The sequence below is a fragment of the Muscardinus avellanarius genome (genome assembly GCF_963383645.1).
Source record: "Muscardinus avellanarius genome assembly, chromosome: 16".
In the NCBI taxonomy this organism is placed as follows: domain Eukaryota; kingdom Metazoa; phylum Chordata; class Mammalia; order Rodentia; family Gliridae; genus Muscardinus; species Muscardinus avellanarius.
Genome location: NC_137802.1, coordinates 20,783,755 through 20,800,999, shown reverse-complemented (window position 1 = coordinate 20,800,999; position 17,245 = coordinate 20,783,755). Strand labels below are relative to the sequence as shown.

At 40.1% G+C, this 17,245-nt stretch overlaps 1 protein-coding gene across 3 annotated transcripts in view; it reads right to left on the bottom strand.

The window, feature by feature from the left end:
• Positions 1–12,825, bottom strand: part of SPATA22 (spermatogenesis associated 22) — a gene marked incomplete at both ends in the record, with an annotated part of 30,067 nt that extends 17,242 nt beyond the window's left edge. Inside the window, 4 exons of one of the 3 annotated variants that reach the window (XM_080712803.1) lie at positions 3,470–3,553; positions 3,678–3,738; positions 5,684–5,812; positions 12,783–12,825. In XM_080712803.1, coding sequence (XP_080568929.1) covers positions 3,470–3,553; positions 3,678–3,738; positions 5,684–5,812; positions 12,783–12,825 — 317 coding nt within the window. The remainder of the gene's footprint in view (positions 1–3,469; positions 3,554–3,677; positions 3,739–5,683; positions 5,813–12,782) is intronic. The other 2 variants (XM_080712804.1, XM_080712805.1) reach the window with 2 other exon arrangements.
• Between the last annotated feature and the right edge of the window lie 4,420 nt (positions 12,826–17,245).

Genomic DNA, 17,245 nt, shown 5'->3' with positions numbered 1-17,245 from the left:
AACTACTAAAATTATTATCTGTAGTCTAGAAAGGTTTCTTTCAGCTTCACAACTACTTATTATTTATTACTATTAATAACTATGTTAAGGCTAGAAATATCTTTCTAGTTTGTTCCCCCCACACACATGCTGCTTCAAGGGCCATATGTTTCACTGCTATGTGAATAATAGAGAGAAAATGGGAAATATCAAGGACTTTAGATGAGTGAGGGGAGAAACTAGTAAAATGGGAGATGAGGGATCTTGGAAGGGAAGAGAAAAGGGAGATCTGATGATAGAAATTATCCAAATAATCCTTTGTTCATACATGAAGTTATCTGTATCAATGTAAATATGTATCCATGGGGAAGACGGAGTTGGAGGGATCCAGAGGGAAATGCAATGAATGTTGTGTGTATTTGTGTATCTGTCATTCTGAACATCACTATGATATATAATTACAATACATCAATTTTTAAAAAAGCAAAGCCAGCTTCACCATGTCCTCAACACCCTTACTAGACCATGAAGCCTAAGTGTTGGAGGGCTCTAAGTGAGGAAGGAAGACTCATTTCCTGGGATGCTTTCCTATGGTATAAAGTTAGATCTATATATTCATCAAGGTCCCAAAGTGCAGGCTACTGTTGGAGCTGAATGTATGTGAAGGCAGAGCTGACCAACCACTAGCCAAGTGGGTAGCCCAAGACCATCATCAAAATACAACAGGTAGAGCCGGGTGTGGTGGCGCACGCTTGTAATCCCAGCATTCGGGGAGGTTGAAACCGAAGGATCGCGGTTCGCGGTCAGCCTCAGCTACTTAGTAAGGCCCTCTACAACTCAGTGAGACCCAGTTTCAAAATAAAGAATTAAAAATAGGGCAGGGACTGTAACTCAGAGGTCAAATGCCCCTGGGTTCCATCCCCAGACCTGCAAAAAAAAAAAAAAAATACAACAGGTAGCTGGGCATGGTAAGTACATGTTTGTAATCACAGTATTTGGGAGGCTGAGAAAAGAAGGTCACAGGTTCACAGCTAGCCTCAGCTACTCAGTGAGGCCCCCCAGAACTTAGTAAGACCCTGTCTCCAAATAAAGAATAAAAAAGAGCTGAGATGTAGCTCAGAGGTAGAATATCTAGTTCCCAGTACTGCAAGAAAAAAAAAATACAACAGGTGACCCTAGGGCAAAATATCACTTGAGGTGAGGCCTACACTCAGTCCAAGTTGCTGCCTTCTTCTCTGGCCTAGGACATAACTTTGTAGAGGACAATGCAAATGAGGCCCCAATGCTTAATATCCTTAATTTAATGGTAAATTCTTCTTTTCTCCTAAAACTCTTTGAATAACCTACTAGATCACACTCACAGTTCAGAGCAGTAAAAAACAATAGCTCCTTAAATGTAATAAAATATCATAAAGAATCAAAAATTAATATATTTGGTATCATTTTAAAATAGAACATTTTCTAAAATTTATACTATAACCTTTATAATATCCATTGTTCTAACATTCTTTAAAAGGATAAGTGTAACATATCTAAAAGTGATGACCCTGCAAATTATGTTAACATAATTATTTTAGAAGTAAGACTACATAGGGTTCTACATCATGGAGAACCATAAAATTTAGAAGCAGAAGCCTAATTGAGTGTGGTGGCACACACTTGTAATCCCAGCATTTGGGAGGCTGAGACAGGAGGATCACAGCCTCAGCTATTTAGTGAGACCCTTTGCAACTCAGCGAAACTCTGTTTCAAAATAAAGAATAAAAAATAAGGCTGGGATTGTAGCTCATAGGGGGAAATGCAACTGAGTTCTATCCCCAGTACAGAAGAAGAAGGAGAAGAGGAAGGGAGGGGAGGAGGGAAGGAGGGGAGGGGAGGAGGGAAGGAGGGGAGGGGAAGAGGAAGGGAGGGGAGGGGGGAGGGAGGAGAGGGGAAGAGGAAGGGAGGGAAGGGGAAGAGGAAGGGAGGGGAGGGGGGAGGGAGGGGAGGGGAAGAGGAAGGGAGGGGAGGGGAAGAGGAAGGGAGGGGAGGGAAGAGGAAGGGAGGGGAGGGGGGAGGGAGGGGAGGGGAAGAGGAAGGGAGGGGAGGGGGGAGGGAGGGGAGGGGAAGAGGGGAGGGAGGGGAGGGGGAGAGGAAGGGAGGGAAGGGGAAGAGGAAGGGAGGGGAGGGGAAGAGGAAGGGAGGGGAGGGGAGGGGGGAGGGAGGGAGGGGAGGGGAAGAGGAAGGGAGGGAAGGGGGGAGGGAGGGAGGGAAGGGGGGAGGGAGGGGAGGGGAAGAGGGAGGGAGGGAAGGGGGGAGGGAGGGGAGGGGGAGAGGAAGGGAGGGAAGGGGAAGAGGAAGGGAGGGAAGGGGGGAGGGAGGGGAGGGGGAGAGGAAGGGAGGGAAGGGGAAGAGGAAGGGAGGGGAGGGGGGAGGGAGGGGAGGGGAGGGGGGAGGGAGGGGAGGGGAAGAGGAAGGGAGGGGGGAGGGGGAAGGGAGGGAAGGGGAGGAAGAAGGGGGAAGGGAGGAGAGGGAGGAGGAGTAGGAGGAAAGGAAGAGGGGGGAGGAGGAGGAGAAGGAGAAGGAGGAGGAAAAGGAGAGGGAAGAGGAGGAGGAAGAGAAGGAGGAGGAGAAGAAAGAAAGAAGAAGGAGAAGGAGGAGGAGGAGGAGGAGGAGGAGGAGGAGGAGGAGGAGGAGGAGGAGGAGAAGAAGAAGAAGAAGAAGAAGAAGAAGAAGAAGAAGAAGAAGAAGAAGAAGAAGAAGAAGAAGAAGAAGAAGAAGAAGAAGAAGAAGGAGAAGAAGAAGAAGAATACGACGACGACAACGACGGCCACCACCAAAATAACCTAAAAGAAGGGAAGTTGTTGGAGTGGAAAAGAGCATGTGCGTGCACACACACACACACACACACACACACACACACACACACACACATACAGACGATATGCTAATTATAACAAACTAAAATTATCTTCCCCTTTATCAAATGCCTTTGAGAACATGGAAACCTCTGATTCACAAATATTTAAGTTAAGGTTGCCCAGCAATAACCAAGGAGCTTAAAAATCTCAATAGGTTACATACTGCAAAAAATGCTAAAGAGAGTTTCTCAGGCTGAAAAAGATGCTTACTGGTAAAAGCAAATACATAGACAAAACCAAACTTCTATATCCACAGGTTCCACATTTACAGATTCAACCAACAACAGCTCCAAAGTATTTGGAAAAAAATGCATCAGTACTGAACAAATACTTTCCCCCTGCCATTATTCCTTAAGCAATACAGAAAAACTATTTGCATAGCATTTACATTGTTTTAGCTATTATATGTAATCTAGAGATTAAAAAGTATAAAGGAGGATGTGCATAGGTTATATGCAAATATCAGTTATTAATATAAAAATTTCCTAATATGTTTAATATAACTACATAAGAAAAGAAGAGATAAAAGAGAATGGAAAAGGAAAGGGCAGAGAAAAGAATAGAAGAAGAGAAATTTTAAGTATACTTACCTCCAACCACTTTGGCTTCTTTCAGTATTTGATTGAACAGAATTTTGACTTCTCAGGGGATGAGAAATGGAAAATGGTACTTGCCTTTCAAGGAAATAATGTCTCATTAAATATAATTTTTTTTCAATTTGAGAAATAAACTATACATAGAAGAATAACATCAATCAGTAACAGACACACATTCATTAGTTTTTATTTTTCCACATACCCTGTGTTCACTGTTTTCATTAAAGGAGCCAACTCTTGATTCATAGCTTCCCAGGCCCAATCTCAAAAGTATAAGAACATAGATAAAAGTAAAATAGGCAGCATTCTTTTAAAATAATGATTTCATATATATTTAACTTGGAAAGTATAAAAACTTGAAAACATAATCAAGGTCTTTAATAGCTCTTTGTTGGAGAATTGTCACAGCCTGCCCTATTTTTATATCTTTGCACTTAAAGCAAAGGTTGTTTATGTATTTTTTCCACAGGCAATCCTAGTATCTTGTGCTTTATAACATAAATTCAGCCAAATTCAGTTTTTTATTCTACCCCACAACAAGAAATACATCATAATCCACAAGGGACATATGCATGGTGTGTAAATAAGAAAGATGAACAAATAGGAAGACAGAGAAAGATGGTAGGAAAATAAAAACATTTCACTATTAAATCTTATCCTTATTTTCTATTTTCCTCTATTTTAGTCTTTTCTATTTCCCCCCTTTTTCCCATTGGTTATATCCCAGCCCAACCAATGGATAAAAACAAAAATTTGGAAAAAAAATATGATGTGGTCCTCTCCCTTATACCATATAAGAGCCTTAAACAATCCTATTGAGAGGGTAAGTAAAGGGCTCAGTAAATCAGAAGGATATACATTTCCTTATGGAGTAACTCAGACTTATTTTTTAAGGTCAACATTCATGATATATAACAGGCATGAATATATATATATATATATATATATATATATATATATATATATATATATATATATATATGCTGGCCTGTGTATGTCCATGTGAATTTCTAATTTTCTACCAATAAAAATTGAAACAATGTGATTTTTATACCCCAAATATAATTTTGGAACTACATTAAAGTATATGGGAACACACTAAATGAAATTAACAACACAAATATTGATATAAAAATGTTTGAAAATTCTATTTTGTAAGATTCTATTAATTTTTAAGTGTGTCCCCAAAATTTAAATGTATACAACTAGCATGTACCCAATATATTTCAGGTTGTCTGGCTGCTTGTGCCTTTGTCTGTAAGGAAGTACAAAGTCAGCAAATATAGTTTCCTAGAATCTACCACCCAGCTAATTCAGAGGTTCAGAGGTGAGGACGCAAACATAAAGCTAAGCCAGGATTTAATGGTCTCACTTAAATGATTAAATTATATTTAAATTAAATTATATTTAATGAGGCTCCCTGTCTCTAGGATTTAATCAAAAGCTACAGAAGAGCTGGGTGTGGTGGCGCACACTTGTAATCCCCATGCTTGGGAGGCAGAGACAGGAGGAGCAAGCTGGTTTGAAGCCAGCCTTGTTGGCTTAAGAGACCCTGTTTCCAATTAAAAAATATAAAATGGGTCTGGGAGTGTAGCCCGGAGGTAGAAGGGTTTACAGAAACCCCAGTACCACCAAAAAAAAAAAAAAAAAAAAAAAAAAAAAAAGCTACAGAAGGCAGTCAACCAATGACCTCTGAAAACTAAAACTAGAAGACTATATAAACTCTCAGCAATGGCAACTTGGTTCGTCTGCTAGTTGGAGCTACAAAGAAGGAAACTTGATGCTAGTGATTCCGTTCATTTGGGCTGCTATAACAAAATACTCTACTTCTGCTCTTCCTAATATCATCCCATGTTTCCTATGTTCCATGAACACATTTTCCTATTCCTGAGGCAAATTGAGTTTCTCCATTCTGTCACTACCAAATACATAGGTTACAAAACTTATATGTTTTGAAAGAGAAAAACTGTCTTTGCAATGTAGATTACTACTTCATTAGAACAAAGGCTTCGAATCTAAGCTACTCTATTTAAATGCTAAGCCACCCTTGTAGACAAGGAAACTCATACTGGAATGTTCAGAAAGAGCCAAGAAATCTCTATATTTGCATAGTGAAAGGAAGGGGAAAAAAGGCTATTTTCATTACAATAATAGAAAAATAGTATTTATCTACAATCCCAGTTCTTGTTTCCTTATTTTTTTTCTTACCTGTTGGTAGAGGAGGGAAATCATAACTGTCAGAAGCAGTACTGACAACTGGATCATTTTTAAGTGGATTAGAAGTTAATGGCTGTCTGTTCCTCTTTTTCTGATTGAATAATGGTACAGGCAAACAGCCTACATTGAATGTACCCATAAATTAGTATATAACAAGAAAATAATCATATCTACTTATAGAATTGCTAGTTGTAATCATGTACAATTTGTTATATGTTAAAGTATTTATATTTCTATGTCCTCAAGGTGATTTTTATAATCTTCTTTAAAATCTTAAATAATCACCAGGCATGGTGGCGCATGCTCGTAATCCCCGCGCTTGTGAGGCTGAGACAGGAGGATCGCACAGGTTTGAAGCCAGCCTCAGCTACTTAAGTGAAGCTCTCAGCAACTTAGTGAAACCTGGTTCCAAATAAAATCTAAAATAGGTCTGGGAGTATAGCCCAGAGATAGAAAGCCTCTGGGTTCCACCCGCAGTACCACCAAAAAAAAAAAAAAAAAAAACTAAATAGTCTCATATATTTCTCTGAAAAGTTCTTTTCTGCTTTACCTTAACACTGTGGTAAACTATCAAGTGCAATTTGCAATAAGTTATCATGAAAAGTTTTTAGATTACATGATTGCATTTATGCTGCATTTTACATTTTATTGGATATTTTACCCCCACTGAGTGGTAAAAAGGACAGAGGCTACAGGTGGAATTTGTTTAAGAAAGTATTTTGGGTTTGATTTCCTTTGTTTAATTGGCTCACTTTTTTATTTATTTATTTTTGTGTGTGTGTGGTAATGGGGATGGAATCCAGGGGCATTCTACCTCCAAGCTACACCCCCAGCCCTATTTTTTATTCTTTATTTTGAAACAGGGTCTCACTGAGTTGCAAAGGGCCTAAGTACATGAGGCTGTCCGTGAACCAATATCCTCCTGTCTCAGTCTCCCAAATGCTGAGATTACAAGCATGCATCACCACCTCACTTTTTATTTTTATTTATTTTATTTTTGGTGGTACTGGGGGTAGAGCCCAGAAGCTTTCTACCTCCAGGCTATACTCCCAGACCTATTTCAATTTTATTTGGAAACAGGGTCTCACTAAGTTGCTGAGAGCCTAAGTAGCTGAGGCTGGCCTCAAACCTGTGCGATCCTCCTGTCTCAGCCTCCCAAGCGCAGGGATTACAAGCGTGCGCCACCACGCCCAACTTGGCCTCACTTTTTTTAAAAAAATGGGTCCACTATTAAAACCAAACATGTATGTGCAGCTTTTTATTATATTTTACAGGAAGCATGTGATTAGAAAAACTTGTTTCCTCCTCAAGCCTCAGGACCTATCTGAAGAGTTTTTCATAACTCAAGTTGTGCATAAATTACTGAACATTTTTCTCTGCTTCATAAACAATACATAAAAGTTGAAAACGTCTCGGCAGGCATGGCGGCGCACGCTTGGGAGGCGGAGACAGGAGGATGGCACAGGTTCTAAGCCAGCCGCGCTGGCTTAAGAGACCCTGTTTCCAAATATAAAAAAGTATAAAATAGGTCTGGGAGTGTAGCCCAGAGGTAGAAGGGCTTCCAGGAACCCCAGTACCACCAAAACAAAACAAAAAGTTAAAAACGCCTTTTACTACCACACCTTTTTTGAGCCTTTTTAAAATTTTGCCAACCAAAATTACTAATGACATTTTGCAAATTTAAACATATTCATTTGAATAGTTCTCCCCTAAAAATATAATTCTACAAAAACTTTGCATTTGTATTTGTTACAATTTTAATAAGATTAACCCAAAGTCAGTTGAGAAAAAGGAAGCACATATGGTAGCAAAGTGCTCTGGAACTATTTGAATGTGACCAAATCTGGGTTTAACTGACTACTGTTGACTTTGGTTAAGTCCACCATGATGTTTCAAGAAACTATAAATAGTGTCTTGGTCTTACTTTGTGATTACATACTATCTCCTGCTAGAAAAGAAAATAATAATAGTAGAGAAATAACAAACTTGAAAGAAGAAAACAAAAATTGAATGCCTATAATGCCATAGTTCCATTTTGGTAGAGTGTCTAATTTTAAAACATGAATTGCCTACCAGAAACCTATTCAGTAGGTGTTTCTTTGTATTGACTTTTGTGAGTTTATAATAAAATGCTGCAGTCATACTGAAGGACAGAACACACAAATTACTGCTTTGAAAGAAATAAATCCAAGCTAGGCATGATAGCACACACTTGTAATCCCAACATTTGGAAGGTTGTGACAGGAGGATCTTGGTTCAAGGACAGCCTCAGCTACTTAGTGAGGCTCTTTGCAATTCAGTGAAATCCTATTTCAAAATAAAGAATAAAAAATAGGGCTGAGAGTGTAGCTTGGAAGTAGAATGCCCCTGAGTTCCATCGCTAGTACTGCAAAAATAAACAAATAAAAATAAGAAAGCCAGCATTGGTCACTTAATCCAGTTTATTATATCCAGCCAGAAAACAAAGAACTTCAATGAAGGTCTTACAGAACAGTTAAGGCAACTGTAATGGCATTTTTTGAAACATACTGTAAAATAATAAAAGGTAACCTAATTTTAAAAAGAATGCCTTAGAGAAAGATAATATCCAATCCAAACGAGAAAAAAATACTACCTCCAGTTTCTCCAAATCCATGGAACAGCAGGATATCAAGCCAAGACAAAAGTCAAAAACATTTGAGGTCCAAAATTCTTGCCCATTGCTTCAAAGAAAGTCACTGGAAGAACCCAAAAAGCCCCACATTTTCTAAATTTAGTTCAGCTCTCTTGCCACTAAACATTGTCTATCTGATCCATCATCACTGCACTATGGGAGAATATGACTCTAAAAATCTCTCTGATGGAAAGCTAGGAGAACTGTTCAGGCTCTTGGGTATTATGACTTCAAAGTAAATTTGAATTACATCTTCAAAGTATAAACATGGGCAATTTCCTTAAACTCTCTGTGCTGATATGACACATACTGAGAAGCAGAATAACAATGATTACGAGCAAGAATTCTAGAGCCCAATTCCTAGGTTCAAATCTTGGTTCTGAAACTTAATAGAGTACTTTAACCACTATGTGACTTTGTTATTTCATAGAGTAAACAAAGATGATGATGATGAGGATGATAATAACCTAACTCAGAGAGTTGGTGAAAGTATTAAATGAATTAACATGTATATGCATAATTAAATGTCTAGAAATATCCATCATAAATATGTTGTGCATCATGTTCGTTCCCTGGTTGTTATTACTCTTGACCTTTGTCCTTATACTTCCTAATAAGTTGGCAAAATAGAAATGGAAGAAGCTATTAGAGGGCAAATGTGCATCTCGAAATATTAAGTCAGCCATAAATACAATTAAAAATAGACAGCTGGGCGTGGTGGCACACGCTTGTAATCCCAGCATTCGGGGAGGTTGAAACCAGAGGATCACGGTTCGCAGACAGCATCAGCTACTTAGTGAGGCCCTCTGCAACTTAGTGAGACCCAGTTTCAAAATAAAGAATAAAGGGACTTCCGGGAAGATGGCGACCGAGAAAAGCGGGGCTTAAGAGCCCAGCTAACAACCAATCTCCATTACCACAAAATCAGCGCATTTCATAGCCAGAAAACACCATCACCAGAGAAACAAAAAAATCACCAGGCTCCAGAGAGAAAGCGGACTGAGAACAGAGCTCAGAGCCACAGAGGAGATACACCGGCCTCACGCCCGAGGACACGGCAGCAGTGCCATACTGCCAGTGGCAGCGGCGAATTCACCGGACGGCTACAGCAAGCCGAGGTGAGCCGCTGCGGAATAGCCAGGTGGGATTTTTCAGCGCAGGGAACATCTAAAGTTCCAGGGGCTGAGCTCAGCACACGCTGCAAGGACTCAGAGTGGAATTCAAAACCAAGAAGAAATAAGCCAGCCTCACGGCCGAGGGTGTGGCAGCAGCGCCATATTGCCACTGGCGGCAGCAGCAGCGAATTCAACGAATCCAGTACAGCTACATCTGCGAACTCAAGAACAGTGAGTCAAATTGCGGGCCACAGAGGAGAAATCCCAGTACTGTACTTCCAGGGACTTGACCCAGTGGGGGAGTGGCGGTGGCAGAGATATCACACCATAGAAGAACGTGCAACCTGGCACACCCCCCCCCATAGTTTAAAGCAGCCTCTATCGACTCCCTGGGTCAGAGACTCTGTGATACAACCCAGTAAAGGAGTAGTGGGGTCTGAGATACTACAGACTCGAGATCCAGAGCACCTTAAGTGAAGTCATAGTGACCCAAGGGAAGAACCCAGAGAAAGCACAAACTTCCGAAATCATGGGAAAGAGGAATAACACTGGAGCAATGAATGCCCACAACCCCACAACATCAGAACCCGATAAAACAGAAAATCAGAGATTTCTAGAAGATCAAATCAGGAAAATAACTGTAGAAATAATAGAGGTGCTTCGAAAAGAACTCAGAGAGAGCAAAAAAGAGATAAAGGATGCAATTAATGAAGTAACGGCCTCAATTCAAAGCACAAACAACCAATTAGACCACATGGAGAACAGAATCTCGCTCTTAGATGATCATTCCAAAAATGAACGCATAGTTTCTAATCTAGAAAAAAATATCCAACAGCAGGAATCTGACATTGAAGAAATATGGGCCCATTTTAAGAGAGCTTACCTAAGAATAATTGGAATAGAGGAGGGAAGAGAAAGTGATACCAAAGGGATCAACAACCTCTTCAAGGAAGTAATAGCAGAAAATTTTCCAGACATAGAGCAAGAGGTCGATACGCAGGTCCAGGAAACGTATAGAACTCCCTTTAGACAGGATCGGAGAAGAGGATCCCCACGCCACATAATTGTCAAAATGACCAATGTGGAAGCCAAGCAGAGAATCTTAAAGGCAACAAAAAACAAAGGGCCAAGTGACATTCAGAGACAAACCAATTAGAATCACTCCAGACTTCCCAAACCAAGTCATGAGAGCCAGAAGGGCATGGAGTAACATATTCCAAACTCTGAAAGAAAACAACTTCCAGCCAAAAATGTCCTACCCAGCAAAACTTTCTATCAAATTAGATGGGGAAATAAGAAGCTTCCACGACAAACAGAAACTGAAGGAATTTATGTCTTCAAAACCAGCGCTAGAGAAAATACTCAAAGAGATTAACTACAAAGAAGAAATAGGTAACACACACCAGAACCAGAGAAACAAGACTTTCCATCCAACAGACAACTAAGATTGGTTATCTGTGGAGATTCATTATTTATGTTAGTCTTTTACCTATCTCTAAATGGTATTGTTTGCCTTTATTGTTGTTAATTTTTAGGATTTCTAGTTGGAATATTAATATACCTTCAGATATAGCATTTGGAAATATTTTATCCAATTCTATTAGTAACTTTTAACTCTGTTTACATTGTCTTTGGATATACAATATTTTTTTATTTTTTAGGGAGTTTGTATACTCTTCTGTTGCCTGTGCCATTGAAATCATATCCAAGAAATCACTGCCAATTTCAATGTTGTGAGGTTTTATGACCCAGATTTTCTTCTAAAAGTTTATAGTCTTAAGATTTATATTTAGGTCTTTTATCTATTTTGAGTTAATACTTGTATATGGGATTAGGTAAGGGTCCAATTTTATTCTTTTCCATGTAATTATTATTTTTCAACAATATTTAGTTAAAAGATTATTATTTACACCACCAAATGTTCGTGGAAACCTTGTCAAAAATAACTTGATAATATAGGGAAGAATTTAGCTCTAGGCTTGTATTTAACTCCAATGGTTTATATATCTGCCTTTAGTGCAGTACTACACTGTTTCAATTATTGTAGCTTTATATGGTTTGAAATCAGAAATATATATCTTCTAGCTTTGTTCTTTTTCAAGATCGTTTTGGGTATCTAGAATCCATATTCCATATTAGGATAAGATTTTTTTTCTGAAAAATAAATATATAAATATATGATAGTTTCACCTAAAAAGAAAAAAAAATTCTCTGGCAAGAAAAAAAGCAAAAAGAAATATTGAAATGTTATCTTTAAGTCATCAAAAGCTTAGTATCAGACAAATGAAACTGTTATGAGAGATTATCATTTTTAATTTTGGATAAATTGCTATAATACTAGACGTCAACCACTAAGCCAAGCATGGGAGGGAGGGATGGGGAGAGAATGGGGTGGGGATCGGGTGGGGGCTGACTGGGCGATGTGTGCATGTATGTCTACAAAAGTTTGTATCCCACTATGATGTATGAATACAGTGCACCAATAAAAAAAATAAATTAAAAAAAAAGAATAAAAATAGGGCAGGGGGTATGGCTCAGAGGCCAAATGCCCTTGGGTTCCATCCCCAGACCCGCAAAAAAAATATATATGTGTGTGTGTGTGTGTGTGTGTGTGTGTGTGTGTGTGTGTTTAAGTTTAAAAGCATAGGACAACTCAGCCACATAGAGTTTGCAGAAAGAACACCAGATAAGACTGACTCCCACCTCTTTCACTAAATATTTTGCCTTGAATAAGTTTTATTTTGTCTCCTTGGATCTAAAAAGAAAATAAGTTAGACTAAATGTTTACTCTTTTCTAAATTCATTTCAAAATGTTTCATCTACAAATTATACAAGCTTTATATGACACATTCAAAATATAGAAAATTTAAGCCAGGTATGGTGGTATATGCTTTTTAATCCCACCATTTGTGAGGGTGAGACAGGAGGATCCGGGTTTGTGGACAGCCTCTACTTAGTGAGGCCCTTTGCAACTCAGTGAGACCCTGTTTCAAAATAAAGAATAAAAAATAGGGCTGGGAGTGTAGCTCAAAGGTAGAATGGTCCTGGGTTCATCCCCAGTATCACAAAAACAAAATACAGAAATTTAAAAAATAGTGAGCCAGGCGTGGTGACACATGCTTATAATCCCAATACTTGGGAGGCTGAGACAGGAGTATCTCGGTTCACAGACAGCCTCAGCTACTTAGTCAGAGCCTTTGCTACTCAGTGAGATCCTGTTTCAAAAATAAAGAAAAAACAAGGCTGGGGTGTAGCTTGGAGGTAGAATGCCCCTGGGTTCCATCCCGAGTACCACACACACACACAAAATGTTGTTCAAAACCTGCTGTACTTCGAGTTGAATTTTCATTCAGGTTTCTCTTCATTTTCTTCTACATCAAAGTTTACAATTTTTTCTTCAGCATTCCAAATATCCAGAATGGAGTTGTTTAAATCTTCAAAGAAAGAAATTTGTAACTCATACTGTAATAACAACAAAGTAAAATTCCCAACCTACTAATTATGAAAATTTTGCTTTAAAACTATGTTCAAATCTGATAGTAAAAATATTTTAGGGAATCCTGTACCCTCTGAATAAGAATTTACATATAATCTATTTTTCAGCGCTATTAAAAATAAGTTATGACTAGAATAGCTACAACCTTACTTCCTAATATATGGATTTTCATAGAGTCTATGGAATTTATGTCAGAATCAAGAACTCATCATGAGAATTCTGAAACAGTTCTCTAAGGCGGTATATGGACTACAACGTTCAAAAATTTTTAGGAATGAAAACACCATATTGAATTTGCCATATTAATCTGCTCTGGCCATTAATCTGCATTAGACATTAATCTGAGAGAACCAAAGACTAAATCCTCACTTAATGTCCAGAATAACTGTAAATCCATAACTTCAACAAATCAAATACATTTTTTCCTAACAGCTGGTTATGATGGCACACACTTGTAATCCCAGCATTTTGGAGGCTGACAGGAGAATCGCAGTTCACAGACAGCCTCAGCTACTTAGTGAGGCCCTCGGCAACTTAGTAAGCCCCTGTTTCAAAATAAAGAATAAAAAATAGACCAGGGGGGTATAGCTCAGAGGTAGAATGCCCCTGAGTTCCACCGAAAAAAACAAACAAAAAAAAAACCATAAAGCCGGGTGTGATGGCACACACTAGTAATCCCAGTACTTGAGAGGTTGACACAGGTTGCAGCTAGCCTCAGCTACTTTGTGAGACCCTCTGCAACTTAGTGAGACCCTGTTTCGAATAAAAGAATAAAAAATGGGTCTAGGGTGTAGCTCGGGGGCAGAATTCCCCTAAATTCAATCCCCAGTAGCAAAATAAAAAATTCTGTTGTACTTTTTCCAAGTTTAGCCTCCTAACATACTTCAAACCCAATTCAACAAACACTTGCCCATTGTATAAAAAGGCAAAATATAAACCAAAATGATTTCTGCTCCAATTTCCAAATCTGACGACACAGACACGAACACAACTAATAACACAAATATCATTGTAAAAATAAAACTTGGGAAACTTGAAACCAAGAACTGCCTCTGCTGTTTCCATATCTTGGACTTGATACTAGATATAGTATGCCCTTTAGAAAATATTCTTGGTGCCAAAACAGAGGTAAAGCCAATTTTTCCTGTTTGTTTTTTTTCTGTGTTTCTCAACACAAAAATACCAAAACAACTTCCATCCTAAACCTATGGGAGATTATCCGGGCTGTTCTGCTTCTGAATATTATATAGATAAAACAAAAAATTGTTTTTCTGGATTGGTACTTAAGATTGTACCTTGAGCTATACTCCCCCCCCACCCCCGCGCCCTTTTTTTTTTTTTTTTTTTTTTTGAAACAGGGTCTCCTTAAATTGCAGAGGGTGTCCTTGAACATGCGGTCCTCCGGTCTCAGTCTCCCAAGTACTGGGATTACAGGTGTGTGCCTGTTTCAGTTTGGGGGTCTTTTTTTTTTTTTTTTTTTGGCGGGTCTGGGGATAGAACCCAGGGGCATTCGAACCTCTGAGCTACACCTCCTGCCCTTTTTATTCTTTATTTTGAAACAGGGTCTAAGTTGCGGAGGGCCTCACTAGTAGCTGAGGCTGTCCGCGAACCGCAATCCTCCGGTCTCAGCCTCCCGAATGCTGGGATTACAAGCCTGCGCCACCTCGCCCGGCTTTGGGGTCTTTTTTAATGCCACATCCTCTCCCTGGACCACTAGATGAGAGCTCTAGTTGCCCCCCAACTCCGACTTCCAATCCGAGCTGAGTGCCTCAGTAACACGTCTGGTGGTACTGAGGTGCGCTCAATTTACGTACACATCCTGCCCTCAAAGACATTTAGTTGCCTAAAATGGCGGCCGGTAAGGCCCATTTTGGATACGGGAGAGAAGTTACTGTTAAAGAGTTTATGTTTTCTTCCAAAAACCCCTCCTGGCCCACCCAGGGATTCGGGCAGCTTGATAACTAAGGTCCACGCAGGGTCTTTCCCTTCTTGACCCTTATGACGCACAACTTTAACCTCCAATTCCCTTCACCTCAAAAGTCGTCGAAAGACTCAGAGACTGCTGATCTTCCGCACCTCAGAAAAAGCCAAAGCCCAGAAAGTAGGGCTGTGCGCATGCGCACTCAAGCCCCGTTCGTACGCAATTGCCCCGCGCTGGCGGTTGCCCCGCGCTGGCAATTGGCTCGCGCATGCGTAGTTGCCCCGTGCTGACAGTTGTCTCGCGCATGCGTAGTTGCCCCGCGCTGACAGTTGCCCGGCGCTGGCAGTTGCCCTGCGCTGGCAATTGGCTCGCGCGTGTGTAGTTGCCCCGCGCATGTGTAGTTGCCCGGCGCTGGCAGTTGACCCGCGCAGGCTGCTGGCTGCTGGCTGCGCAGGCGCACAGACTATGTGCGCGGTGGGGAATGGGGGCCAAGGAGTTCTTGCCTCTAATAGCCGGAAAGATCCTTGTGCCTCTCAGCAAGTTCTGACAATCTTAAAGTACCTCCCTTTGCCTTCTCACATTGAGGTATTCAGCTCAGGAATGGTCCTACTTTAGCGTTTTGCCTTATTCTGGTCACTTCTAAGACAGACCTCCAACCCAGCAAACCTCCATGCCCCAGATGTGTCAGGAAATTGTGGCTCTCCTTTTTCTGCACCCACAGCCATTTCTTAGGTTCCAGACATCAGTTTAAGATAGCCAGCCTGAAGCGTGCCTGGAAGAGAATAACTCCCAAAGCCACTGCTTCAAAATCAAAGCATAAATGTATCTTGCTTGAACTGACTGTATTTGGGGGGGAGGGGTCTGGAGATGGAACCCAGGGGCATTCTACCTCCGAGCTACACCCCCTCCCCTATTTTTTTTATTCTTTATTTTGAAACAGGATTTCACTAAATTGCGGAGGGCCTCACTAAGCAGCTGAGGCTGTCTGCAAACAATGATCCTCCTGTCTCAGCCAGATCAGTCAGCGAGAATTAAGAGTTCTCAGGTGGCTGTGGGGTGGCTAGGCTTGTGCTTATATGACAGGGGTGCAAGGCAGACAGCAGTCAGTGAAGCAGAGCTGGGTGCTACCAGAGCCCAGTGGTGTGAAAGCTCGCAGACAAATCAAATTCTAGGAAGTGAACACATGCTGCAAAGAGGGGACCCTCAGAGCTCCGCATTCCTGCAGGGGAATCCTGAGTTCTTGGCCCTGTGACTTTGGGTAATTTTCACCCTCTGTATATTTTCTTTTTCAGTAATACTGGTAACATTTATTTGTGGGGGGTGGGGGCTAGGGATTGAGGCCAGGGCATTCTACCTCCAAGATACACCTCCAGACCTATATATTTTTAATTCTTTATTTTAAAACAGGGGCTCGCCGAGTTGCAAAGGGCCTCACTAAGTAGCTGAGGCTGGCCTCGAACCCGGATCCTCCTGCCTTAAACTCCCAGATGCTGGGATCACAAGCATGTGCCACCATGCCCAGCTACAACGTTTATTTAATTGCCCTAAAAATGTTAAAAAGAGAAAACAAACAGCCCTAACACATAAGTGCTCAATAAATGTTAGCTTCTCGTACACTTGTTTGTATTGTTTCATAACAATAGCTGTCTATTATTGGGTAATTATTATTATAGATCATGTTTAGTAATTTTAGATTTGAATTAAGACCACGTTCTGTTTATATTCTACTTTCTCCTATTCAAAGTTGGGGATGGGTGAAGGGAAGAGGGCTCAGAGATGGAGAGAAGTTTGTTAGTAAAGGTCTAAGACTATGAGATAATAAAGCATATTAGTAGTTTCTCTGAAAATTAGGTGAAAAGAGAGGTAACAGTGTAGGTAGATTAAGACCAAAAATAATAACAGATATTGGATGCCAGAGTAAGGATAAGCTTTGAAAGAATGGGGTCATCAAATAACAAAATGTTTGAAAAGATTGTTCATTATGGTTACAGGTAGTAGAGTTACCCAAAATATGAGTCTAAGCTTCAAGAAAGCTGATTTTTTTACCTGATAGGTACATATGTACATATACACATATACAACAGTCACTTCTTAAAAAGTAAAAAACATTCTCTCAAAAAATAGATTTTTTTTTAGAACCTAGGGGCATTCTAACTCTGAACTACACCCCAGCACTATTTTTTATTCTTTATTTTGAAACAGGGTCTCACTGAGTTACAAAGGGCCTCACTAAGTAGCTGAGGCTGTTCGTGAACCAATATCCTACTGTCTTAGCCTCTCAAGTGCTGGGATTACAAGCCTGCACCATCATTTCTGGCTCAACCTAATCTATAAAGTTTCAAGCTTTCAATTCTCTATTTCAACAAAA